At 35.1% G+C, this 27,885-nt stretch overlaps 1 protein-coding gene across 2 annotated transcripts in view; it reads left to right on the top strand.

The window, feature by feature from the left end:
- Positions 1–27,885, top strand: part of TRPC1 (transient receptor potential cation channel subfamily C member 1) — a gene marked incomplete at its 5' end in the record, with an annotated part of 63,771 nt that overhangs the window by 7,156 nt on the left and 28,730 nt on the right. The window contains 6 exons of one of the 2 annotated variants that reach the window (XM_082655277.1): positions 3,537–3,691; positions 10,085–10,186; positions 14,357–14,559; positions 20,046–20,177; positions 22,368–22,563; positions 26,619–26,955. In XM_082655277.1, coding sequence (XP_082511403.1) covers positions 3,537–3,691; positions 10,085–10,186; positions 14,357–14,559; positions 20,046–20,177; positions 22,368–22,563; positions 26,619–26,955 — 1,125 coding nt within the window. The remainder of the gene's footprint in view (positions 1–3,536; positions 3,692–10,084; positions 10,187–14,356; positions 14,560–20,045; positions 20,178–22,367; positions 22,564–26,618; positions 26,956–27,885) is intronic. The other variant, XM_082655275.1, reaches the window with a different exon arrangement.

Below are 27,885 nucleotides of genomic sequence, written 5' to 3'. Positions count from 1 at the left end.
AGGAGAGAGATGATGGTGTCTTGAACTGGGGGTTACAGCGTACATGGGTACAAGTGGATAAGTATGGGAGATACTCTGGAGAGGGGACTGAGAAGTTTTGCTGTTGAATTTGGATACTGGTGGAACTGATCAAAAAGGTTTCTTTTTCCTTCCAGTCTAGGTTTCCTATAGGTTCTGTGACTATAGTTTATAATTGTTCATTTGCGTGAATGTGTCAACCGTGACAGGGTGGAAATTTTTATTATTTTTAAGGATGAAAATTACTTATTTGGTTTTGATTTCTAAGGTTTTTTTTTTCCTTGTATAGCCCCCTAACTGTAATGGGAATAGTGTTTGAAACCTTAAAGCTGTAGAATCTGACATCTGCAATACAATTACTTTTTAAACAGCAATCTAAACCTTAAAAATGTGTAGCCGTTGTTTTTGACCATTTGCTGTATGTGAAATTTATACAATTTTATAAGAATTATATGTATACAGCTCTCTATACTTTTCATTCTCTAGCAGTATGGCTGACTAAATAATCTGAAAACGCTTCTGCTTTAAATCACCTAGAAATGCTAGATAAAATATAATAAACATACATTTAAGTGAACAGCTGAGCTTTCAGGAAAGTAAGGAAAACAGATTCAAACATAAAGAAAAGACTGAAAAACAGAGGAGTGTGTGCGTTGACATTTGACTGCTCTGTGGATGGGAGCAAGAGTTATTAGTCTGGGCATTGTTGGGATTTGAATTTTAATGCCCTTGTGGAAACAGGTTACAAAGCCTTGAGTTTGTACAAAGTGGGGGAATTGGAACAACATCTAAACATGAAACCAGGATCCTTAAAGGACTACACTTTTAGCAAAGGGGTAGATGAGGAAAAGAACCCGTCCATCAGCACAGGGAGACTACAAAGAACCTTTCAAATAAGACTTCCCTAAGAACTTGTAACTATGCTCCTGCCTCTTGTTGGCTTGGGGTTTAAATTAATATTACCTACTTGATCTGGGAAAACCTAAACTGAGAAATTAGTATAAAAAGGATTCATAGGGTAGCAAAACCTCTGAGTTATCTGGAAGAAGCAAACACAAAACATCCTTGGTGGGACAAGCTTTCAAACGAGGCTGCCTAGTTTCCCACAGTTAACCTGCATGAAGTTGAGTTTGCAATATCCAATTAAAAAATTCAGAAGACAGTCACCTATTATTACAGTAGACACAACGAATAGGATTAAATCCCTAAGACCTAGATAATTACCATATGGAGACCATAAAATAAGTATGTTTAAAATGACAAAAAGCTTAAAAGAAGGAAATTAAAACATAAGGAAGTAACTCAAAAATTTGGAAAGGAATCTAATAAAACTTAGAGAAATAAAAAATGTAGTCATTAAAAATAAAATTAATGAATAATCAGCAGAAATAGTTGAAGGAGGAATAAGTGGAAGAGAAATCTGAAGAAGTTATCCAGAATGCAGGAAAGAGAGAGAGAAAGAAGAAAAATAGGGGCTTCCCTGGTGGCGCAGTGGTTGAGGGTCCACCTGCCGATGCAGGGGACACGGGTTCGTGCCCTGGTCCAGGAAGATCCCACATGCCACAGAGCGGCTAGACCCATAAGCCATGGCCGCTGAGCCAGCATGTCCGGAGCCTGTGCTCCACAACGAGAGAGGCCACGACAGTGAGAGGCCCACATAACGCAAAAAAAAAAAAAAAAAAAAAAAAAAAAAAAAAAAAAGAAGAAGAAAAATAAATCTTTAGAGACAAAGAAGTTAGAATGGGACAATCTAACATAATGTCTAAAGAAGTTCCAACAGGAGAAAAAAAAATAAGGGGATGAAGCAGTATTTGAAGAGAGAATGGCTGAAAATATTGCATATGAATGAAGGGCATAGTCCTTAGCTTCAGAAAGCCTAATGATTCTCAAGCAGGATAAATAAAATCTAATCCTCACCCAGACACATCATGAAACCAAAGAAAATAGAGCAAGGGGTTTTATGGGTAGCATTCTCCTACAACTAAGATATTGAAATCAACTCATGTGAAATAAGATTTTAAAGTTATTTTCCAGTATTAGTGATAAGTTTTCACTGATCTATCTGCATGTTCATATTGGTTCAACTTTGTGAAGTGTTTGATAAGTTTTTTGCCATGGAGCATTAGTGTCTAAATACTAATTAGTAGTTCTATGAGGAAATAATTTCTTTTTGTGACTGGTTTTCTTCTTGAGGGAACTAAGGAAATACACCATCAAGAAAACTACCATTCAACATCTTCCAAAATGTGTGGGGACTTTAAAGTCACTGGTTAAAAATAATAGCATAATTTATTTGAAATTTTAACCAAAAAAATCTGTTACTTTTCTTTGTTATTCACTCATTTAGTCCAGTTTTAGAATTTTCTCTTTCTGTATCATGAAATCATTTTTTTTCCTTCTGATTTCCACTCTGATTGTTCTTTTCCTGTTTCTTATTCATAGATTTCCAAGGAACAGCTATATTTGCAAGTCACTTAAAATCATTTATTCGTTGAATGTTTAAAAAATAAGATGAAATAAAACAAAACCCACTTTGCTTTATTTCTCCATTAGCATTTCTCTTTTGATTTATTCCCCTTTTACCTGCTGCACCAGCTGGTTAGCAGACAAGTATAGTGGGCCCTCTGTGAAAATGATTACCTCCATAGTTATTCTCATTTCACCCCATGAGTTAGCTGTTTTGTTGTGGGGTAGAGTGGGGTAGAGTGAGGCAGAAGCTAATCTGCATAATCCTGACAGGTCAAATTTCGCTTTGAAATATTCTGACATTGGCCTCCACCAGCATTAATCATAGTCTTGCTTAAGAGTTTTGTGAGCTGAATATTCTGTCGTTATTTAATCTAAACAACTTCATTAATGAGATGTGTGTGTGTGTGTGTGTGTGTGTGTGTGTGTGTGTGTGTGTGTGTGTGTGTGTGTGTGTGTGTGTGTGTGTGTGTGTGTGTGTGTGTGTAGAGTGGAGAAGAGACTAGGAATTTCGGACATCTTTCCCTTTTACTCTACATACCCGCAAGCATATACACGTTCACCCTGCTTTTCCAAAGTATTTTCCCCTGTAAAACCTCTTCATAACATACTCCACTTATTACTAGATCTCGTTTTTAACCATTTAACAATTAAATGTATGTATGTATTTGAGATATATAACTTAAATCCTTTAAGCTTATATCTTATTTTCCTAGCACGCAGTCTATGTTTTTAGACATTCTTTATTACTTTAAATATCTTCTGAAAATTCTTCTCCTTATAATTAATCAGTTATGAATTTTAAACAACTTTGATTTTAAACTATACATTTAAATTTTTTCTACTTTTTATGTTTGCAACTGATGTACATATTCTTTTATCAGGGTATACGTTTTCAGCAAGGAAATGCTCACATTTTCTTTGCACATTTCCATATACAAAAATGAGTTTACGTTTTTTAATCTTTTAAATCAACAGGCTAAGTTTTTTTTACAGTCATTCTTATTTAATATGTCATGGATATTAAATTATGTTTGTATATTGTTATTTAGGTGACTATTATATGGTTAAAAAGATTTTGGAGGAAAACAGTTCAGGTGACTTGAACATAAATTGCGTAGATGTGCTTGGGAGAAATGCTGTTACCATAACTATTGAAAACGAAAACTTGGATATACTGCAGCTTCTTTTGGACTACGGTTGTCAGGTACAAGGCTAGATAATTTTATCCAGTAGCTTCTAAGTACTGTTAGATATGCCATGTTTTCTCCTTTCTTTCTAGTTTCCTTCCTCCCTTCCTTCCTTCCTTTCTCTCTCTATTTTTCTTCTCTCTTTCTTTCACGTTTTATTTTGTTTTGAGCTACTAAAAATTTAAAAACAAACTAAAAAAAACCCTTTTTAAAAAAGTATAGTATTTTGACTTGATGTATCTTTTTCTTCCCAACTTTCACTCCTGCCCCTTATCTTATATGTTTTAAACCATCCGACAGAGGTAAATTATCAAGACTTATTAAAGATGACTTTGTTTTTATTACTTACATTATTATATTACTATTTACCTTATATATCTAAAAATAGTACAAGTGTTCTGGAAGTGTCAGGGGAACAGGTATTTCTGTGGCCCATATAATTTACAAGCATAAAAACAGAATACTCCTCACTTACAAAGCAATTTTCAATTTGATTTTCTCCAAAGTTTTATTAAATTGTCCTTTTTGCCTGAAATCTAGTGTTTGCTTATAGCTAAAGGTGAACGGATTTTTTTAAACTGGAAAACATTGACCTTTCTGCTTGTCTTCATATCAGTTCGTGTAAAAAATCAGGCATGTGGGGCTTCCCTGGTGGCGCAGTGGTTGAGAGTCCGCCTGCTGATGCAGGAGACATGGGTTCGTGCCCCAGTCCGGGAAGATCCCACATGCCGCGGAGCGGCTGGGCCCGTGAGCCATGGCCGCTGAGCCTGCGCGTCCGGAGCCTGTGCTCCGCAACGGGAGAAGCCACAACAGTGAGAGGCCCGTGTACCGCAAAAACAAAACAAAACAAAAAAAGCAGGCATGTGTATGTCTTGAAAGAATTCAGTTAAGAGATCGGAAGGAAATTTAATAATATTATTTTCCTTCCTTTTTGGTTTGCTTATGATGGGACTTAGCATATGAATTCTGGCTCTTTTTTTTCTTTCAAACAGTATGGTTCTTTGCTCTTTTGTAGCTTTAAACTAATGAGACTTTTTTGGGAGTGGTATCAGGAAGCACTCAGAAGATTTAAAAAAAATAAGTAGGTTAGTCCTATGTATGTTTCTATTATATATATAAATATAATACATATATATGTATTAAAACATGTGGTACTGTCTCTGTGTATACATATTTAGAGTAGAAATAAATTGCTTTCCCAGAAATTTCATTTATCCAGAACACCCCCGAGAACCAGGAAGTAAGTGAAAAATACCTCTGAGCAGCCAGGGTAGATGGCGGTGAAGTTTCCCATTTATGAGCTTTATCATAGGGGTAATTCTGGAGTCCTCCTTCAAAATCTGTTTTTTCTTACTTTAGGTTCCACTTTAACAAACTTACTTAGTTTTCTAATCCATAGAGAATTACAGGGGCAACAGAAAGGGCATGAGGCTGCAGTGGAAAAAAATTAGGCACAGTACCTCTGACTGTATTTAAAGAGGTCAATAGCATTAGATACCTGTTAATCTCTAAGGGTACTGTATGTTAGAGTGGTAATTGCTGTTTATAACAATGGCTCAGAGTCAGTAAGGGAAAGTTAAATTATTCTCAGTACATATTACTTGAAGAAAGAAGAATATATATAGTACTTCTGAAAGCAGAAAACTCCCATCAAATTTGTTTAAATTTCAAAGTTAAACACTTAAAGGCATAAGCTTCAGTTACCTATAAAATAATGTCGCAAAGAAAGTCTCTGATGATTCTATGTAAAAGAGGTATTAGGGTATTGATATAATAATCATTTTGTCTTTTTACATGTAAGATTCTATGTATATAAAATTTCTGCAGTATACATGGTTCTTTCACATACCTGATCACATTTGAACATCATAGGCAGCCTGTCTAGATGTTATATTTTTTATAGATCAGAAAACTGAGGCTCATAGACTGTAATGAATTGCCCAAAGTTCTAAAATAAGTAAGGGCAAAGCTAAGATTGAAGCTAACCTTTTGACTGCAAATCCCATGCTCTTTCCAGTTCACTGTGTTCCGTCTTAAATTACCTATGTCTTATCTGTCAGTCAACAGATGTCCAAGGCCTTTGGTTGGGTGTGACTGTGGAAATGAATATGTAAAACATGAGTTCTGTACTAAAGGATGTTAAAACCAATTGGACAATGAAAGTGCATATGAATTTTAAATCAATCAAATGATACAAAAGTGTATTTCATAAGTGCTGGGTGGTAATAGTACTTGACCCTTGTATGTCGCTTTGAGGTTACAAAGTGCTTTCATGTATTTTATCTTGTGTTATACTAGTGGCTCTCAACCGGCAGTTTTGTCCCTTAGGGGACATTTGGCAATGTCTGGGAACATTTATGGTTTTGCAGCTTGGGGGTGGGTTAGTACTGGCGTCTGGCGGGTAGAAGATAAGGGCATTGCTAATCATCCTACAGTGAACAGGACAGCCCCCCACAATAACGAATTATCTGGCCTCAAATGTCAATAGTGACACCATTGAGAAACCCTGTTTTATACTTAAACTTTTGTGGTTCGCAATAAATGTTTTGGAGACATAGGAAAGAGGAGATCACTGTGGTTTAGAGCTAGCAAGAAAGGTTTCATGGAAGAATGGCAGTTGAGCTCAGCCTTGAAATATTAATAATTGCTAATATTTATATAGTTCTACTGTGTGACAGGAATCTTAAATATATATTCACTTCCTTAATCCTTACAACAGTTCTATGAGATAGGTGCTATTATTATCCCCATTTTATAGAGGAGGAAACCATGGTACAGAAGGTTTCAGTAACATGCCCAAAGTTACTCCGTAAATGCCAGATCTGGAATCTGAACCCAGGTTCTGGCTCCAGAGTCCATGCTTTTACCTGCTACCTAAAACTACTGTAAAACAGGAGGTGGAGAAGGACGTAAACAAAGGCATGTAAATGTATATTCTTGAGACAGTGAATTGACTTAGCCTTTTTGAACAAAATATTTGGGTTGGATAGTAGTGGAAAATATCTGGAAAAATAACTAAGACAAAACTGATGAAAAGGGCTTGAATGCCAGTCTAAGGAATTTGGCTTTTATATGATAGATAGTGAGATCATTAAATAATTTTTGAGGAAGGATGTGATGTGTCCAATGGTATTTTAGAAAAACTAATGTAGTGGCTGTGTTCAGTACAGATTAAAAAATGGGAAGTGGGGAAGGCTATAAATAGCTTGGGTGAGCAGTTTTTATAATAATCCAGATGTGAAGAGGTTAAAGCCTGAACTGGAATAGTGGCTATAAGAATAGGGGAAAAAATGGCAGATGTGAGAGATGTTATGAACGAAGAATTGATAGAACTTAGTATTTAAATTTGGAGGGGGGTATTGAGAAGGAGTCCAAGATGATTTGAAAATCTTAAACATGGGTTACTGGGAGAATGATGCAAGAAAAACAGGAAGTTAAGTCAAACTTGGGGCAGAGAACTGTGAATTCTGGTTTTAGCCTTGTTTATTTTGGGGCTATCAGGCAGTTTCCAGTGGAAAGCTGACATCTCTAGGGAGAGGTTGGGCTGGAGAGATACAGCAGTCGTGGCCATGGAGATGACCCGACATCATGAGAGTGGATGAAATCATAGAGAAGAGCAAACAACTAGTGCTGATTCTTTCTCAGGGAGCATCTACATTAAAAAAGGGCATTAGAAGGAAAGGGTTTCATTAAAGGAGTTAGGATATGCAACGTTGTGAAAACCAAAGAAACGGTTTTATTACGTTGCTGAGAAATCAAGGAAAATGGTAGGAAAGGCCATTGGATTTTGAAACTGGCATCAGTAGAATTAGAGAAAATGACACGCATGAGTTTGAGCGTGAGAGTGAGAGAAAGAAAACTCTAGTGGTGAGAGAAAGAGAGGATCATGTCAATTAGCAAAGAGTGAGGAAGTATTTCATGTTTTGGGAGGTTTGGGGAGGTGAGGGCTGGGACTGGTGTTTCTGCGAAGGAAGGACCAAGGTCCTGTAGAAGACCAGAGCACTAAATAGAATACCTAGGTGGAAAATTTAGCTTTGGGAAAGAATGAAATAAATGAGTATCTGAGCTTTGAGGAGAGAGTATGGGAATTGTTGAAAAGACAAATTCTGAGGTGAGAAGGGAGATAGTAACCTCATTAATACATAATAGGTGTGTACTGAATAGATTTTAATAAAGAATGGTCAAATATCTGTGAAAAATTAGGAAGCAAAACTAATGAGGACATTTGTATGCCTAGAGATACTTAAATAATTTAAAACATTTTTCCCTTCGGAGCTGCCTTTGATTCTGCACAAGTAACAGCATTGTGCAGAATAAGTCCAGGGCAACTCCTTACATGACTTTTTTACATAAATTTTTTTATACCTGAAGCTTATCCTTTTAAGCTTGAAAGATTTAACATGAATCTTTCTTTATTCTTTACTAAATAGTATATCTGAATATAATTTAACTTTACCATCGTAAGTGGGAATCATTGAGAGTTTAATCATTTTACTTTGCTTCATATAGTCTGAGACTATTGACATGTTTTCCCTTACATTAAGTGGCTTCAGACTGCTTTGTATTGATAGTGATTTTGCTATGCTGATATTTTATTTTCTCAATGATCAACTTTTAGCCGTTTTTCATCCTTCCTCCCTTCTTTGTTGGTTTTAATCTAGCCTGAAGGGTACTTGGGAAAGCCAGGTGTCTGTCATTTATGGACAACTCTAAGTCGGTGTGGGTGAGGCAGTTGCTTCTGGGAAAGAATGCCCATGAAGTTCGTTTGTGACAGCTCAGTATGGTTTGGGGAGAAATTTGCAGCTAGATCCATGGCTACGTTTCAGATGATTGGAGTTGCCTGGTGTTTTGACTTCGAGAGCAGTGGCATTACTATAGGTAGCTTTATAGGTTAAAATTAAAAACCATAAATGAACTGTTTAGTAGTAATGAACACATGGTTCTTTTTGCTTGTTTGCTTCACCTGACCAAGTACAGTAAAAACTGAAGAGAAACGTTTGTAAAGCAGAAGAATAATAGTGCTAGCTTTTAAAGAGTAGGCTACAGCCCAGTGAACCCTAAAATGTTTAAGGGATAAAATAATGAATTAAATTTCCCATGAGGGTGGGGAGTTTTTCCTGTAGGAATACATAGGCAGTTCCTAATGGTTGAATGTGACCCCCAACCCAATTATTTGGGGTGCTTAGTCCTATTTTTAGACAACCAGATGAAGTCTGCCATTTTTAGTCCTGTTTTTGACATCTAGAGAAAGTGGATGAAAGCTTTCTTTTCAGCTACAAAGAATATTAAAGATCTGGTATAATTTCATTTTCATGGGAGAGAATATTGATTTAAATAGTTGTTAAACAGTATAATAGTTTAAAAATGTACAGGGTACATTTTTAAATAATCAGGGTATTTTCTTAGATTAAATCATTACCTATCCCCACTTTTTGCTTCTGCCTTTATGGTTTTCCTTAAAAAACAAAACAAAGCAAAACAAAAAGAAACCCCAAACCTGATGTCTCACCTGCCAAGTATCACAATAGGACTGAAGAGTTTGTTATATCGAAAAGTTGAAAAATCTCCATTTCCTCAGCTTCTATTTAATTACTTTTTCCTCCTGTCAAAGTTGGAGCTTCAAAATGACCTATAGTTTGGGAGTAAAACTATAAAGTCACTTCTCCGGCTTGTCTCTAAGGACATTGGTATCCTAGTTCTTTGTGATTTTTACTTGCTAAGATTGCTGATATTGGGAATTTCCTGGTGGCCCAGTGGTTACGACTCGGCGCTTTCACTGCTGTGGCCTGGGTTCGATCCCTGGTCAGCGAACTAAGATCCTGCAATCAGTGTGGCACCACCAACAAAAAGAAAAAGATTGCTAATATTAATGCCATATTTGTACCATTTCAGTCAGCCGTGTGTGCTTTAAAGATGAGAACAGAGGGGCTCCGCCTTCTGTTAACATATTTTTCATTGTCCCCTAGCCTCATGGTTGCATTATCATTTTTATCAGACAGAAAACAATCCTTTACCTGTAGTAATTGTTCTTGGCAATTTCTTTTATAGATTTGGAGTAATGAAGATTCTTTTGGTCCAAAGTTCGAGAGTAAACATCTTGAAAAAAATAACATATCAACTAATACTGCATAGATCAGCACTGTTTCATTAATAAACCCCACTATCAAGCATTCATTATTTTACCAGCTCATTCAGTGAAACCAGGACAAAAATACGTGTGTTGTGGTACACTGAAGAACTGCCAAGGCTAGCAAATGTACTATGTGGACAGTCTAAATTTTTAAAAATTCAGTATTACTGTATATAATACAGTTTCAATTTAAAAAAATAGTTTTCTTTATGAATTAGTAAAAATAAATAGTTTACCTTTTTATCCTCCATTTTCATTTTTAACCTTTTTTTTTTTAAAGTCCGCAGATGCACTTTTGGTGGCAATCGACTCTGAAGTAGTGGGAGCTGTTGATATACTACTTAATCATCGACCAAAACGATCATCAAGACCAACTATAGTAGTTAGTACTCTTAAATATTTATTAATTTGGATTTTTAAACCAAAATAGATCTCCTGCCCCACTGCCATTTTTTTCTCCCTCCCCTCCAATTTGCTTTGTTTTAAAGAAATAGATTTTTGTTCTTTACTCTGTAAAATATTGCTTTAAAGTAAGTAGACATTTGCAAGAATAATTAATGTTGCTCTCAGGAAGCCTTCTTAAAATTCATGATATTTCTATAATTTTGCCAGTGTGATCCAGTATTTTTAGTTTGGAACATTCTGCAGGTTAAGTTGAAAATACAGATTAGCTTCCAGGTGCATTTAAAAGTTAAATATAAACAGTGAAACCATAGAACTGGAAGAAAATGTAGGTGAATATTTGACTGGGAGGGAAGGACTTTGGAGAAAAATCACAGTGGCACAGCCTTTGGCTGTATAGAAGTTAAACTTCTAGAATTAAGACATCAGGCAAAATTTAGAAAGCAGATGGATAACTTTCAAATGGTATTTCCAGCATATATCAAATTCATAATCTTAATATTAGATGAATTGATGAAAAACATCAAAATCAATAAAAGACATGGAAAAATCTCAAAAGAAAGTACAAAATATTAAATCTTACTAATAATCAAATACGAGGTGCTAATTTTTGCTTATCAAACAGCAAATTTTTTAAAAAAACTAATAACCATTGATGGCAAAGGCGTAGTACAGCCTCATACGCCACTGGAAGAGGGTATTTTGAAAAGTAGTTTGGCAGGATATGTCATAAACAAGAAAGATGTTCATATTCTTGAACCTAGCGCTTCCTCCTCTAGGAATTTGTAAAGGAAATGGTCAGAAATGTGGACAGAAGTGTTACTTGTAATCTTATTTGTAGCAATGAAAAAACCATGTGACACAATCTAAACATCCCAAAATAGAAGATTGGAAACATAAATAATTACATATATATTAACATGATTTTTTTAAAGGAATAATTAGGAACATGAAAAAATATGATACAGAAGGGAAAAACTGAGAATAGTAAACTGTACATATAATATGATCTGAGATTAAAAATATGCACAGAAAAGGAACTGTATGGAAATGTAGCAAAATGTTACCTAACAGCAGTCATCACATTGCCAAATTAAGGATATTTTTCCTTACTTTAAAATTTTTCTTTATTGCTTTTGTAACTAGGAAGATAGTCACTAATAGTTAAATAAATTCTACTGTAAAAATGAGATATTTGGGGCTTACCTAGTGGCGCAGTGGTTGAGAGTCCGCCTGCCGATGCAGGGGACACGGGTTCGTGCCCCGGTCCGGGAGGATCCCACATGCCGCAGAGCGGCAGGGCCCGTGAGCCATGGCCGCTGAGACTGCGCGTCCGGAGCCTGTGCTCCGCAATGGGAGAGGCCACAACAGTGAGAGGCCCGCGTACCACAAAAAAAAAAAAGAGAGAGAGATATTTGTTGTGTATCAAAATTTTAAAGTTATAACATTCATTATTGGTGAGGATGTAGTAAAACAATCAGTAAAAATTAATTTCTGGGAGTGTAAACTGGCTATACTCAGAAGAAAAATATTGTTTTAAGAAAGAATTATAAATTGGTTGCAAATTATCCGCCATATTCTGAGAGCGATGAGAAGCTCCCCTAAATTGCATACTTTATCATATATTAACTGAAATATTTTTCTCTCATTTAAACTATTACAAAGTTTGTGTAAGCATGACTTTCTCCAGAGGATAGTTCCATCTAGTTTAAGTGGTGTTAAGCAGCCAACAAGAGTAGAGAAAAAAGGGCCAATAATATAACTCCTATCCAAAAGATCAGAAATGATCAGAAATCCTATTCAATTTTCTGACACCTATCCTGCAGTTACTAGTATATTTTGGTATACCTATTCCACCTTCTAGTCTTTTAATCCATTTACACTCTTAGGGAGGGTGAGTGTAGTGTGCCAGGGTATTGGAGCAACTGACTGATATCATTTCATCACCATTGCCACTGCCAATCGAATACCGAGTTGTAAGTGTGGTCAGTCCTCACCTACTCAATGAAAGAACACTTTTTACACTATCTCTAACAAAGAAAGTTATCCAGGCTTTGCCTGAATACTTCCAGTGACAAGATCACATTTTAACGGCCTCATTACAACTGGACAGGCAGTATCAAATATTTTTATATACTTTTTTTTTTTTACCATCTCGGTGAATTCATTGTATATTCTTGGCTTATCAAAATTGTCTTTTGATAAATTTTCACTTTTAAATACACGTGTTTTTTTGATAGTATGTAGATTATATTATGAGCATTGAAATTAGGAACTTTAATCATCTGTCTCTAATAGTGTTTTTCATACAGTTAATTATGTTTCATAGGAAAAATAAGGACCATTTTTTTTCTTAAGGGATTAAATATGATTTTCTCCTCTTTATAACCTCTTTTTTTGTAATTAGGGGGAATGGAGTAAATTTTTAGATTTTTCTGTAATTTTAAAATAAATTCATTAATTTGAAGTCCCCAATAAATAGATGGGAAGTGTATAAATAAACTATTCATAAAAGAGGAGAAAAAAGATAAGAATGTCAGAAAATACTAAAATTTACCAGTAATCAAAGAAAAGTAAATTAATATTTCATGATAGTTTTTTCACTCATAACTTGGGAGTGATCATGCTCAGTGCTGGTGAGTAAACCTTAGTGGGTGGGTACATTCCTATATTATTGGTAATGTAAACTATTAAAAGGACTTTGATAATATGTATAAAAAGCTTCAGAATTGTTCATGGCCTTCAGACCTATAATTCCACTTCAGGGGTTCTATGTTAATGAGATAATCCTGAATTTTGAAAAAGCTGTATTCATAAAGGTGTTTGTGGTAGTATTATTTATATTAGCAAAATAAAATATCTTGAACATAGAGTCTATGAACTTCCTTAAACTGCATGCAAAACTCTGTACATGAATTTTTTTTTTCCAGAAGATTCTGGGTTATAGCTTTACGAGATCATTATAAGGGTCCTTGATCTTCAAAATATTAAGGACCATTGTTTTTAATCGTTGATGCCAAGTCATTCATGCCAAAGTTGCCCTTAAAAAGCGGGTGTGGTGGAGAAAGGACTAAAAGGAAATACTGTAAAATGTTTTGGGTAGTAGGAACATGAACATTTTTATTCTTTCTGCTTTTGCATATTTTTCAGATATTTTATAATGTGTGCACTACTTTTACAATGTTAATAAAAATTACAAAAATTAATGGTGAACTTGATGAGCTTATACTATGGAATCAAACAGCTCACAGGAAAACATCTGTGAAAAAGTGATAAGTATTAGAAAGAATATGTAATAGTCAACCTTCTTTATTTAATCCTGCTCTTTATTTACTAATGTTTCTTTCCTCGTGTCATGCAATCACCAGGCATGAGCCCATGTAGTGAAAGGAGCTCAGCCTCCAGAATAACACTCAGCTGGGGTCTATCTGCACTTTGCCACTCTGTTGTCGTAGCTCGGGCACATTAACTTCTCTGAGCCTCAGTTTCTTCGTGGGGATTATAATGTTCAATTTTGCAGGCTGTTGGGATTAAATGAGATGATAAATGTAAACTGCCTAATAGTTCCAGGAGCTATGATTGTTAGTGTTTTTGTGCATTTGTAACAGGAAGTAGTATAGGTGGTGTTTGAGAATATGTAGAGAATTACACAAAATGAAGAGTGCCTCCTATTTACTTACTCCTTTCAAGTAACTTCGTTGCTATCAATGTGGCAAGGTTTTGCCATAGAGGTGGAATTAAACTTGTTTTTCTCATGCATTTATATTTTGCCTACTTTTAACATTTCTGTTTTTCCATTATATTGTTTTTCTAAAATTCTTTTTCTTTATCCTTGTCATGCATGTTTCCATAATCCTGTGAAAATGAAACACTTTCTCCTAAAGTATTTCTCCAGATATCCACACTTCTTTGTTAGTATGAACATTTCCTATTGAAGATTTTGTCTGTCATGATTATATTGCATTTATTAACTAAAGTTAAAGTTTTGAGGTTTCAAAAAAGATTTGATCCTAGGAAAATGTTTACCATATTCCTCAAAATAATTTTTGTATTCTTTGTGCATTCAATATTTTTCATTACATTTTTTAGATAAATGTTTTTTTGAAGTCACAAATAAGAACTTTTGGACGTTTATATAAATATTTTTCAGAAACTAATGGAGCGAATTCAGAATCCTGAGTATTCAACAACTATGGATGTTGCACCTGTCATTTTAGCTGCTCATCGTAACAACTATGAAATTCTTACAATGCTGTTAAAACAGGATGTATCTCTACCTAAGCCCCATGCGGTTGGCTGTGAATGTACATTGTGTTCTGCAAAAAACAAAAAGGACAGCCTCCGACATTCCAGGTCAGAAAATTAAGGTTTAAATTAAGATGTATCATGCAGTAAGGTATATGTCAATGAAGTTTTTGTTGTTGTTGTTCTTTCTATGTCTACTTTAAGAAATATGGTACTGCAATGACTAATGAAAGCCAGACTTCTAGCTCCTTTGCTTAATACAATGAGTTCTGCATTTTAAAGAAGTATTTACTAAATGATGAATAATTAGGAAAAAATTTCAAATAATGAATAAGGTTTATCTCATACTTCTGCTGGTCAGGGATGGGGTCACTATTTGCTTTTTAAAAGCAGAGTTTATTAATCTAAGAGAAGTTCCAAACACTGGAAGGGGTAGAGATACCACTTCCTGTCTTATTTATAAGAAAATAAAAACTATTATCTATCTAACTAGATATTCAACCTGTTATGCCTCTTTTTCCCCTCTCACACAGTAGTTGAGTCTTCTCTTCCCATTCTTCCCAGTCAAAAATATTAAGAACAACTGAGGAGTGAATGAACAAGAAAGTACCCCTTCTTGGACAGGTTGAGCAAGATCACACATGTGCATGTTGTATAAGGTGTATGGTTCTGGGCTAGACTTGAGAATCTAATTTTCAGCATATGCCTTTATGTATATATTATCTATATAGTAGTCAAATATAGTTGAAATAGTATCAAGTATAGCACTTACTACAGAAAGTGTGGTTTGGAAGTCCGAGGTCATCCGTTGACATTGTTTTCTAGTTAAGGATTGTTGTGCAGTATATTTGAAATTACCTTTAAAGCTGCAAACCATCCACCCTCCCTCCTTCCTCACCTTTCAACAGATAGTCACAAATCCATAAATTGGAAAAGTCTCCTGGGAATCAATTTAATGTTTACTTGCAGAGATTGTACTGGATATTTTTTCTATTTTTTTTTATTAATTAATTAATTTATTTTTGGCTGTGTTGGCTGTAGAGCACAGGCTCATTAGTTGTGGTGCACGGGCTTAGTTGCTCTGCGGCATGGGGGATCTTCCCAGACCAGGGCTGGTACCCGTGTCACCTGCATTGGCAGGCGGATTCATAACCACTGCGCCACCAGGGAAGTCCCTCTATTTTCAAGTCTATTTTACAATGAGATCTGTGTTTCTCTTTGATAAGGTCTGGTTAATAGCTATGCCAATTTCATTTAACTTTTTAGTTTTAAAATGACTAGTCTATGGGGAATTCCCTGGCAATCCAGTGATTAGGACTCTGTGCTTTCACTGCCGAGGGCAGTGTCAGTGAAGTTGATAGGGCAGTTTCAGTCCCTGGTTAGGTAACTAAGATCCTGCAAGCCGTGCAGCTTGGCAAATAAAATAAAATACTCTATAAAATGACAAGCAGAAATGATCTTTAAGACTTCTTCTAGTATTAAAATCCTTTATTAATATTAAATATAAATATTTTTCAAATATTAAATATTATTAGGTATGCTTATTAAATATGTGTGTAGTTTAAGTGGTTGGAGGTGGGGGGTTGGAGCTGGAGAAAACACTTTACCTGTCTTGGTTTGAGGTGTGGAAAAAGCTTGTTTTGAAAGTTTTTAGAGGAGCTGTGGCTTGAGCTCAGTGTTTAAGTATCGATGAGAATTAACAGGTAAAAGGCATTTTACACAGTATGTGAGTGTGGTTTATTTAGGGATGGTCTGGTATATTTGTTGAAGACGTTGAGAGAGTTTGTTATTGATGTTTGAGAAAACAGTTATAGCAAATGTCAAAGGCATCTGACTGAAGTCATTTCCAGGAATTGCTAAGCAGACCTGCAGGAGAAAAGGAAGCTAACAAATGAGTAAGGGATGGGTAAAGGTTTCAGTGACGTTGAAGAGTTAGTATACTAGCAATAAGGAAGAGAGGCAATCTGTATTTCTAAGATGTTGGGTTTTAAATTTCAGAGATGATGCAGTGCCAGGTGATGCAGTCTTGCCATTTGCAACAACGTGATGGAGCTTGAGGGCATTATGCTAAGTGAAATAAGTCAGACGGAGAAAGACAAACACCATATGATTTCACTTGTATGTGGAATGTAAGACACAAACAAACAGTCTGTGAGTTAGTTGGAGAAGGCATTCAAAGTTGCAGCCATTTCTCAAGAGTTCCCTTGAGGAACTTTTTCTTTTTATCAGACTTTCTAATGCTTGGCACACATGCCTAATTTTTTAGTCAGCCAGGGATTTGTGGAGACTATATATGAATCCTTGTATATCTTTTCTCATTTCCAAGATCTCCCTATTAAATTTCTGATTGGTCCACTCTTTGTCTCAAATCAGACTGCAGGCTTGGTCTTGCAAAGCTGCAGGTTTTCCTTGTTCATCTCTACTAAGTCTAATCCTTTCAGCCAGCAGAGCTGTAGGTTTTAGCTTCCCAATGAATTGATTTTTACCCCTTTAGCACAAAGATACAGATTTACCAGCTTCAGGCTGGAAAACTGCAGTTCTCATTGAGTGAACTGGAGGCAGAGGTGAAGAGGTAGCCTCAGGTGAGAAGGCTGCGGATTCCAGCCATTCCTGCCTGAAGCTCTGGCAGTTTTCCAATAATTGATTCTCAATAGACAATTTCCAGTGACCTGAAATAGTTGATTTTTTTAAAAAAAATTTGTCCATTTTAATGCATATATTTTGTGTAGTGAAATCACTGACCTCTTCATATCCCACCATTACTTTTTTTTTTTTTTTTTTTTGCGGTACGCGGGCCTCTCACTGTTGTGGCCTCTCCCGTTGCGGAGAACAGGCTCCGGACGTGCAGGCTCAGTGGCCATGGCTCACGGGCCCAGTGGCTCCGCGGCATGTGGGATCTTCCCGGACTGGGGCACGAACCCGTGCCCCCTGCATCGGCAGGCGGACTCCCAACCACTGCGCCACTAGGGAAGCCCCCACCATTACTTTTGATAGTGTTTTGAATACCAAAAATGACAGATTTAATAAAGCGAGACAGCCTCATTATTTTTCAGATTATATCTAATTGCTTTCCATACTATGGCTATTCCATTATTACTCCAGCATAGTTGGTTGCCACCAGTACTAGCAGTCACTCTTCCTGTGCATTTTGTCACTAATCCATATTTTGAGACATGACTATGTAGGTTAATACAAAAGTCATTTTTAGAGACAATCTGATAAAATTAATTACTATAAAAATTAATTGCTATGATGGAAACAGAAAGATAAGTTGCTCAATTATATATATTTTTCTCAAGTTTTTGGACAGTTTTGGTATAGGCAAATACCTCTGTAGAAATCCTTACTTAAGATACAGGTAATTGTACTTGTTAATTAAATATCTAGATCAGAGCTGGATTTCATAAAAATTGTTTTCTTAGAAATGCATTATGTAGAAAAAATGCTTTGAATAGAGTCCATTTTTGTGTCTAAGTAAGACATGAGACCTATCAGGTAGATAAGGAATAGTTCAATAAATTTGTTACATAAAAGTTTTAAATTTCCATACAGAAAAATTCCATTGCAAACAAAGTAAAAGACAACCAATGAGAGAAAAGTATTTAAAATATTTTTGACTAGACAGAGGGCTAATTTCTTTTATATATAAAGAGGTTTTACAAATTGGTGATTAAAAAAAAAAAAACACCAGAAAAATAGGCTAATGCAAATGAACAGGTAGTTTACAGAAGTATAAACAAATAGTAAACATGAAAAGATGCTTAAGCTTTTAAAGAAATTCAGAGTAATACAACTCTTAAAATTCCATTTTTCATCTGTTAGGGTAGCAATGTACTAATGAAGATGTAGGGGAAAATGAGCTCTCCTTATTGTTAGTGCTTTGGAAACATCTATCAGAATTTAAAATGCACATGGTGTTTTATCCAGCAGTTCTGAATGTGCAAAGGGTATATGAACTAAAGAATAATCAGTTTTACATTATTAATGGAAGTAAAAAATCAGAAACAACCTAAAGTTCCATTAATGGAGATTGGATGGACTGCCATCAAATGGAAAACCATCCAGTTTTAGGAAATAACGAGATGACTCTATATGTAGTGACATAGAAATAGTTGTCCCTTCTAGAGAATGTCACACAGAGTGAAGTAAGTCAGAAAGAGAAAAGCAAATATCGTATAATAACACGTATATGTGGAACCTAAAAAAGTGGTACAGATGATCTTATTTGCAAAGCAGAAATAGAGACACAGATGTAGAGAACAAATATATGGATACCAAGGGGGAAAGGGGTAGGGTGGGAGGAATTGGGAGAGTGACACATATCCTTTACTGATACTATGTATAAAATAGACAACTGATGGGAACATACTGTACAGCACAGGGAGTTCTACCTAATGCTCTGTGGTGACCTAAATGGGAGGGAAGCCCAAAAGGGAGAGGATATCTGTATGTATGGCAGATTCATTTTGTTGTGCAGTGGAGGCTAACACAACATTGTAAAGCAACCATACTGCAATAAAAATTAATTTAAAAAAAGAAATAAAAAAAGAAAAAAACTTTAAAAAGTGTCTTGGAAATTCAGATGCAATAAATTTCACCCCAGAATTTTAGGGTTGTAGCCTTGTCACAAAAGTAGCATGAAAGCTGATTCCTTATGAATAACCAAAAATTGATAAAAATCAATAAACATACTCAGAAAAGAAAAAAGAAGAAATAGTTGTCCCTGTACACAGTGTGTCTGATTATGTTTGTGTGTGAATAGAAAATATCAGGAAAGATTTTCATAACTCTGAAATGTGACTCTCTTTGAGGAGTGGAGTTGGTGGAAGGAGGAGAATTGGGGAGCATTATGTTTCTAAACTGCTTGCTTTTTTTTAAACAAGCATATATTAAATTTGTATTTAAAAGAAAAAATATTTATATAATACCTACCAAATTTTAAATTAAGAATTATATATTTATAAATGAAAGAATTATAGCAAAATTTTTCTGACTTGGTTCCTATTTAGATATTGATTATAAACATTAATTAGTTTACGGAAGGTAAAGGGAGTACTTTTCTATTAGTTAGAGGTTAGACATAAATCAATGATTTCATTCAAATTTCATTCAAATCATTCTTAAGATTTGAAAGGTCTTTCAAAAATAACCTGGTTGAATGAGTCATGTGTTATATATATGTAGCATATTAAAGTAAACTTATCACTGGGGAAGGAAAATTTAATGATCATCCATATCATATTCAAAATGTATTAGTTATTATTATATTTCATTTAAAATAATACTGAGTTCAGGAATAGAAATTTTTTAATTAAATTGAATTGAAGGATACAAAGTTTTGAATCTATGAAAACAAATACTAAAACAATTTCTTTATAAGCAGTAGATATAAAAAATAGCAATATTTATATTTCAAGATATTTATTTTTAAGTTTTTCTTTTTATGCAGGTTATCTTATAATAAGTATTTTATAGTTGTTTTATTTTCTTTTAATTTTATAATACTTTAAATTTATGAAAATTATAGCCTAAAGATAATGATCATATTTATCTAATAAATTTGTTTTACATTATGGAATCAAATTTTATCACAGGTTTCGTCTTGATATATATCGCTGCTTGGCCAGTCCAGCTTTAATAATGTTAACAGAGGAGGATCCAATTCTGCGAGCATTTGAACTTAGTGCTGATTTAAAAGAACTAAGCCTTGTGGAGGTGGAATTCAGGTGGGAATGAATGGAAATTGTAAATTTTTTTAAAAAATTTATTTTATTTATTTACTTTTGGCTGTGTTGGTTCTTCGTTGCTGTGCACAGGCTTTCTCTAGTTGTGGTGAGCGGAGGCTACTCTTCATTGCAGTGCAGTGGCTTCTCTTGTTGCAGAGCATGGGCTCTAGGTGCATGAGCTTCAGTAGTTGCAGCACATGGGCTCGGTAGTTGTGGCTCACGGGTTTAGTTGCTCCGCGGCATTTGGGATCTTCCGGGCCAGGGTTCGAACCCATGTCCCCTGCATTGGCAGGCGGATTATTAACCACTGCGCCACCAGGGAAGCCCTGGAAATTGTAAATTATCTCTTTGTTTTCCAGAATATTTTCAGCCTGAGTTTTTTCATAGGCCAAATTATCATTTATTTATCTACATTTGATCCAAAATGACCAAACCTTGCTGCCACATACTTGGGATTTTCCTTTTCCCTCAGTGGAATAGACCCCAGTACCACTTACGTCACTCCTTCCCCATCTTCCTTCTTCCACTCTTCCACCACCCTTAAATCCCTACTTTGTTCAACATTGCCGGAGGCATTCTAAGGCAGTGTGAAGAGTAGTGGGAATGGTAGCCTTAAGCAAGAAAAAACTTATTTATAACTGCTCTCTGTCCTACTCCCTTCATTCCTAGATTCTGTAATCGTCCTCGGAGCCCGATCCTTCATAACTTTCAGAAGCATACAGAATGCTTTCTGTATGTCAGGTACATTCCACACACCCAGACTTTGTCCCTTTTCACTGTTTGGTGAGATTTTCTAGTAGGAGAAACATAGCATGTAGACATAAAATTGATTAGACTGCAATTAGATTCCTAGACTAAGAAGTAGGTAATACGTTGTTTGTTAATTCAACTACTGGGCTTCCCTGGTGGCGCATTGGTTAAGAATCCACCTGCCAACGCAGGGGACATGGTTTCGATCCCTGGTCCGGGAAGATCCCACATGCTGCGGAGCAGCTAAGCCTGTGCACCACAACTACTGAAGCCCGCGTGCCTAGAGCCCATGCTCCGCAACAAGAGAAGCCACCACAGTGAGAAGCCCGCGCAATGCAACGAAGAGTAGCCCCCGCTCACCCCAACTAGAGAAAGCCTGCATGCAGCAACGCAGCCAAAGATAAATAAATAAATAAATAAATTTATTTATTTTTTTAAAAAAGAAATTCAACTACTTATTCTTAGATAATATTGGTTACATAGTAAGTGGCAAGAATGGATGAAAAAATGTTAGCTGGTGAGGAAAACTTTTTAATTCCTTGAGTTATAATTTTACGCAGCCAGTTCATGGAAAATCCCATTGGAAAAAAAAAATTAATCAACGGGAAATCTCCCTATTTTCCCTTCCTTTCCCTTTAAAAAAACTGAATGAAAAATTATTTTCTGAAATCTAACCCCAATTAATTCATAATTATTTATTTCTAACTTTATTCTTAAGTTGTTCCACTCAGGCATAAGCTTAATGTAATTGATATTTTAAAAAGAATTATCTACTAAAACTTCTTAGTTTCTCAGAAGTGATTTAGGCTTGCCTTTAATGAGCAGGTAAGTCCTAACTTTCAAGGAATAGTGATTCTGAAAGAGAATTCTGTACTAGGTGTGTTTCACTAGTACAAACTAGTACACCTAGTTTTCTTTCTAACTTTAATTTTGTTTAAATGAGCACTTTAAAACTGAAACAATACTATTTTAATATCAGAAGTAGCATAAACATGTTGTAGACTATCCTTGAAAAAACTTCCAGTTAAAAATTATATAATAATATTTATTGGATAGCATCAAGATATTACTATCTATTGTTTAGATAAATAATATAAAAGGAAGCTTTATACAAAACTATTATAGAATGAGGGCAAATGAGTTAAGTGAAGAGCTGGTTGACAAATATTATCACAACTTCTAGGAATATCAGTATATGTAAGAAAACATTGTGCTTACCTAAGGTTATCAGTGTGAACACAGAGAACATAATTGTGTTACAGTTTTCCCCAAAGGTATGGAGAATTTATGCACCAGTAGGTTCCTTTGACTATCAGCACAAAAGATGTTGTGTAGCAGTATCAGAATTACAATGTTACTGAGTAAAAAATGTTCTAGTGAAAACAGCTTAATTAGAAGATGGAAGTGACATTTCTAATAATAGACTGTTGCACTTTGCAGGAATGATTATGAGGAACTAGCCCGGCAATGTAAAATGTTTGCTAAAGATTTACTTGCACAAGCCCGGAATTCTCGCGAATTAGAAGTTATCCTAAACCATACATCTAGTGATGAGCCTCTTGACAAACGGGGACTACTAGAAGAAAGAATGAATTTAAGTCGTCTAAAACTTGCTATCAAATATAACCAAAAGGAGGTATGAGGTTTTCTGTGATATATTTAAATTATTTCCTCCACAGTAGTCTGGTGGCTCAGAACAAAGGCTTTGGAGCAATACATCTAGGTTGAGATCCTAGTTCTGCTTCATAAAAACTGTGTGTCCGTGGGAAAGTTATTGAACCTGTCTGAGCTTTAGTTTTAAGAATTAATTAAAGATATATATATTTAGAGTTTAGTACAATGAGTATAAGCATTAAGCAAGTACTCAATAAATGGTAGTTGCTATTATTTTTAACAATTAACATTAATAATAATAATATGGATGTTAATGTAATGTTTTTACTATATAGTAGCTATGCAGGTAAGATCCTGTAGAGTAAATGCCTTCCTAATGACGTTTCCATCTTGTGTTTTGTCTGTCATGCGTTTGTATTATTGATCGCTTATAAGTAGTCCTTTCTATAGTAATAGGGCCTTTCTGTTTAAAAATAAAATATCAGATATTATGTTCCTTATTCTTATTTGTTAATTCATTGTGAAACCCAAAGGTGGAGAGACGTATGCTATGATAACTAAGTTGAATCTGGCTCTCTGGCATCATCCCTTCCTATTAAGGGAAATACCTATTTCTACTCCCCATACACTCACATGCACATGATCCAGGAACTTGAAGAAGGAAGGTATGCATTTTTAACTTCATTTTTTGAGATAATTTATTAGACCTGGATATTTATGTGTAGATAATGATGTTCAGTAGAGGGTGTTGGTAAATGGTACTTTTAAGGTATTTCTTCTAAGACCCATTATTCTTACTATCAACATAGATATTGGAATAAAACTTGCTTATCAAATTTATATTAATATAAAAATGGGGCCCCAAACAGATTATGGTAGAAGGCAAGATATAGGACCTTTGGTGCTAGGGACAGAGTTTTTTTTGTTTTTTTGTTTTTGTTTTTTAACCAGTATGTGGGCCTCTCACTGTTGTGGCCTCTCCCGTTGCGGAGCACAGGCTCCGGATGCCCAGGCTCAGCGGCCATGGCTCACGGGCCCAGCCGCTCTGCGGCATGTGGGATCTTCCCGAACTGGGGCACGAACCCGTGTCCCCTGCATCGGCAGGCAGACTCTCAACCACTGTGCCACCAGGGAAGCCCGGGACAGAGTTTTTGATTATCTTGGTTGACAGTTTGAGCCTCCCAATAGCTTTGTGACTCAGGAGATTGATAAAGGAATTACAAGATGTTTACTTTAAAATTACCTAGATTATAAAGCAGAAGCTAACACACCATTGTAAAGCAATTATACTCCAATAAAGATGTTAAACAAATAATAAAATAAAATAACCCAAATATTATATTTCTTATCTAGATCTCTGGCTTCAAATCCTATAACTTTTCTAGTACTGCAGCGTTCTTGCTTAAGGTAGACCATTTATAGGAAAAAAAAATTAAGTACAAGAATTTGGATCAGTGTAGCTGTAAGATTATAAATCAGCAACATACCTATGTGGCTTTAAAAGGAAATAAATGCTAATATGTATATGTAGAAACAGAGAAAATAGGAACCCTGATGTAATCTTCCCCTAACATACATTTTGACTAGATCTTATGTTAATTTATTTACTTATGTGTTGCACAACCTAAAATAGACACAAAATACTAGAAAATGATAGAATGAAGATATAACAAAGATACAAAACCAACTTAAGTGCTTGGCAAAAGAACCTCAAAGAAAGGTGGAAAGAACCAAGATTATCCTGGTAAGGGAAGAAAAAACTAAGAGGCAGTTTCCTAATGATATATATATGTATTTCCCTGAAGAACTCACAGAGGATAACCAGGTGTTCCATTCTAAAGAAGAGTAGAGAAAAGGAAAAAGAAGCAGTGGTAATATTTTTAGTTGGAAGGAAGATACTCTGTAATTTTAAGAATTAATGAAAATGTAAATTAGTTTTTTAAACTAGAATTCTAAAAATAATCAAAGGGGAAGATAATATTTTTCCAAATAGTTGGTAGACTTTGTTCAGGTCATACATCCTGAATAACAAACTACTGTGATACTTAGTGGCATAAAACAATATTTCATGGTCATTTTGTAGTAATTTCATGATCATTTTATTATGCTCTTGGGTTCTTTAGGTCAAGAATTAGGAAAGGACACAGCAAGGCTGATTTGTCTCTGCCTCTCCATGTCAAGGACTCAGCTGGAGATAGCTCAAATGATGGGGGGCTACAATCATTCGAGAGGCTTCTTCACTCATATGTCTGGTGCCTGAGCAGCAGCTGAGGATTCAAACAGGGAGCTCTGAGTGGGCTGGGTGCTCAGGTGGGTGGGTCCATAGAGGGTGGGTCTCCTAAGAACCTAGGACTGGAACCTTGGAGGGGCATGGCTTTCACGGTGGGCTGGCTGCAGGGGGATGGTCTGAGTAGCCTCTGAGGGCTGACCGGAGTGCCTACATGTAGCCTGGTCTTCTTCATAGCATGGTGGCTTCAGGGTGGTAGGACTTTTTACCTGCCAGCTTTTGGCTTCAAGAGCAAGTGTTTCTCAAATAAGGTGGAAGCTGAATGGCCTTTTAAGACCTACCTTCAGAAGTCACATAGCATCACTTCTTCCAGAATCTACTGGTTAAAGGAATCATAAGCTTGTTGAATTGAAGGGTAGGTAATATTGGTAGCCCACCTATTGATGAGAGGAGTATCAAAGAATTTGTTTCTATGTTTTAAAACCACCACAGACTTAGAACATCTCCAATTGAAAATTTGTCCTTCCAATTACATATTTAACATTACTGTTAATTAAATCATCATTATATAGAGGAATGGCAAGGGCAGCAGTCACGCCTGAGATTGCTTTGATACTCAGGGGAAGGATGAAACCACTAAGTTTGGGATGCTACTAAACTGGGTAGTTGGTGGGAAGAAAAGCTATTTTCCTCCCTGATATTTCCTCTTGAGGGACAAATTACGATTCCCTAACAACACTGGAATCTAAGCAGAAGGATAAATAATGAAGACTTAACTACCAAAAATAGGTGTAGTATTGATATATTAGGAAATTTCTTGATAAGCACAATAAACAACAACAAAACTCTGTCTACTTTTTTAAACTACAGTGTTGCATTCTATAGATTATATTCTGTCTTGGGTTAAATCATTTTAAAACAGGACATTGACCAAATATTATTTAATATCTGAATGATATTATGATCACTTGTGCTTCACTTCGGTGATTTCAAACCTGATTACATTATTGTGTCCAGAGTTATCAGAATCCTTAACTTATACTTCACAACGTGAGCATTATATTGGGAAAATATTGCTTCTGAATTTTGTAAACTAAAAAGCTTCGTAAACTTTGGTAAATTCATTTCTATACTTGAACTAGAATTTTCCTCTTATTTGGGAATATTTTTCCTTTTCTTGTCACATAGAATTCCATTTTAAGAAGATTTAAGAGTATCTTTAATACATTTTAAGAAATTCTCAGTGTTTTTGTGGAGCATAGAAATATCTGATGTTTAGACTTTAATTGCTTTGCTATCTTGACATCTTGGTTTCTTGTAACTGAAATCATCAGTTTTTCTAGGCTGAAGTCTCTTTCTGTGGATTGTGCTTGTTAATTTTGAAATTTCATAAACACTGTTATGAGTCTTTATAAGTTAAACGTTTTGAAATGGCTGAGTAGGCTAGTAATAATCACTAATATTTATACAGTGCATGCTATGACCAGGCACTATTCTAAGAGCTTTACATTTAATCCTCATAACAAGTGTATGACTAGATACTATTATTATCCCCATTTTATAGATGGGGAATTTGAGGCTTAGAGAGATTTAAAAACTTGCTCAAGGTCATTTAGTAAGTAAGTGGCAGAGCCTGGATTTGAATCTAGGTAATCTGGCTCCAGAGTCTATGCTCTTAACCACCACACTCTTTTATTACACGTAAGAAAACAAAACAAAAAGAACTGGACTGTATAGAATTGATTTCAAACTATTATTAAAACTTTGACTATCAATTAAATAATAGTACTATCAGATCGTATTTACAAGTTATATTTTACTTTTTTTATATGTGTGTGCTTCATTTTCAGTTTGTCTCCCAGTCCAACTGTCAGCAGTTCCTGAACACTGTTTGGTTTGGACAGATGTCAGGTTACCGACGTAAGCCTACCTGTAAGAAGATAATGACTGTGTTGACAGTTGGCATGTTTTGGCCAGTTTTGTCACTTTGTTATTTGATAGCTCCCAAATCTCAGTTTGGCAGAATTATTCACACACCTTTTATGAAATTTATTATTCATGGAGCATCATATTTTACATTTCTGCTATTATTAAACCTATACTCTCTTGTCTACAATGAAGATAAGAAAAACACAATGGGGCCAGCCCTTGAAAGAATAGACTATCTTCTTATACTGTGGATTATTGGTAAGTATCAAGTTAGTTTAAAAAGTTCTGCCTTTATTTAGCCCATTAATTCTCCCTTGCTTGGTGGCATTATAAGCTGCCTTCAACTTTTAATTTTGCACTGTTTATACAGGAAGAATTTGAATGCTTCCATGATCATTGAAGACGTAACTAACATTTTTTTTAAAAGATAAATGTTCTTGAACTTGATGATAAGGAAGAAGATCTCTTACTTAATATTACTTAATTATATGGAAGTTAAAAATTCTTTCTCAGTTGCTAAAATTGTTCATGATTGTTAAAACAGAAAAACAAATTTTGCTGATGAATTTTTTTGTTATAAGAATATGAACATTTTCTTAGGTATTTTGAAATGTAATAATACATTTTATACTCGGTTGCATTTTAAGAGTTAACTATTTTGTTTTATTATATCATTAGCTTTTCTTTTAAGAACCTATGAACTTTTATAGTTACATATTACCTTATATAGATAAAACATTCCCTGGGGACTCACTCTATAAATCAGTTCTTTGTAATGACAGCCAGATCTCTTTAGAAATGACAGTTTAAAAAAAAAAAAGACATTTTATTTTCTAAAAATTGTTTTTTTATAAGTATTATGATGTATCATAAATATTTTAATGATCTTCTGCAGTTTTTACTGCCCTTGCCCTTTTCGGGAGAGGTGGGAGGAGGAGGGAAGTTGAGGTATAATTACATTGTCTATTTATGGTCTTTTAATGACATCCCCTTTATTATTTCCCTCTGGATCTTCAACCTTGTTTTTAACCTCAGCATTTCCCACCTTTTTTTTTTTTCTTTACTATTTGCTATAGAGTAAAAGGAATACTGAAATTTATTCTTTTCTATGTTATGAAGCACTGATTGATTAATATGTTCTTGACTGTTTCAGTTATTAAATAATTTAAGAAGAGTTAATGTACAGTG

The sequence above is a fragment of the Grampus griseus genome (genome assembly GCF_964374135.1).
Source record: "Grampus griseus genome assembly, chromosome: 5".
In the NCBI taxonomy this organism is placed as follows: Eukaryota; Metazoa; Chordata; class Mammalia; order Artiodactyla; family Delphinidae; genus Grampus; species Grampus griseus.
This window is presented reverse-complemented; position numbering and strand designations above follow the sequence as displayed.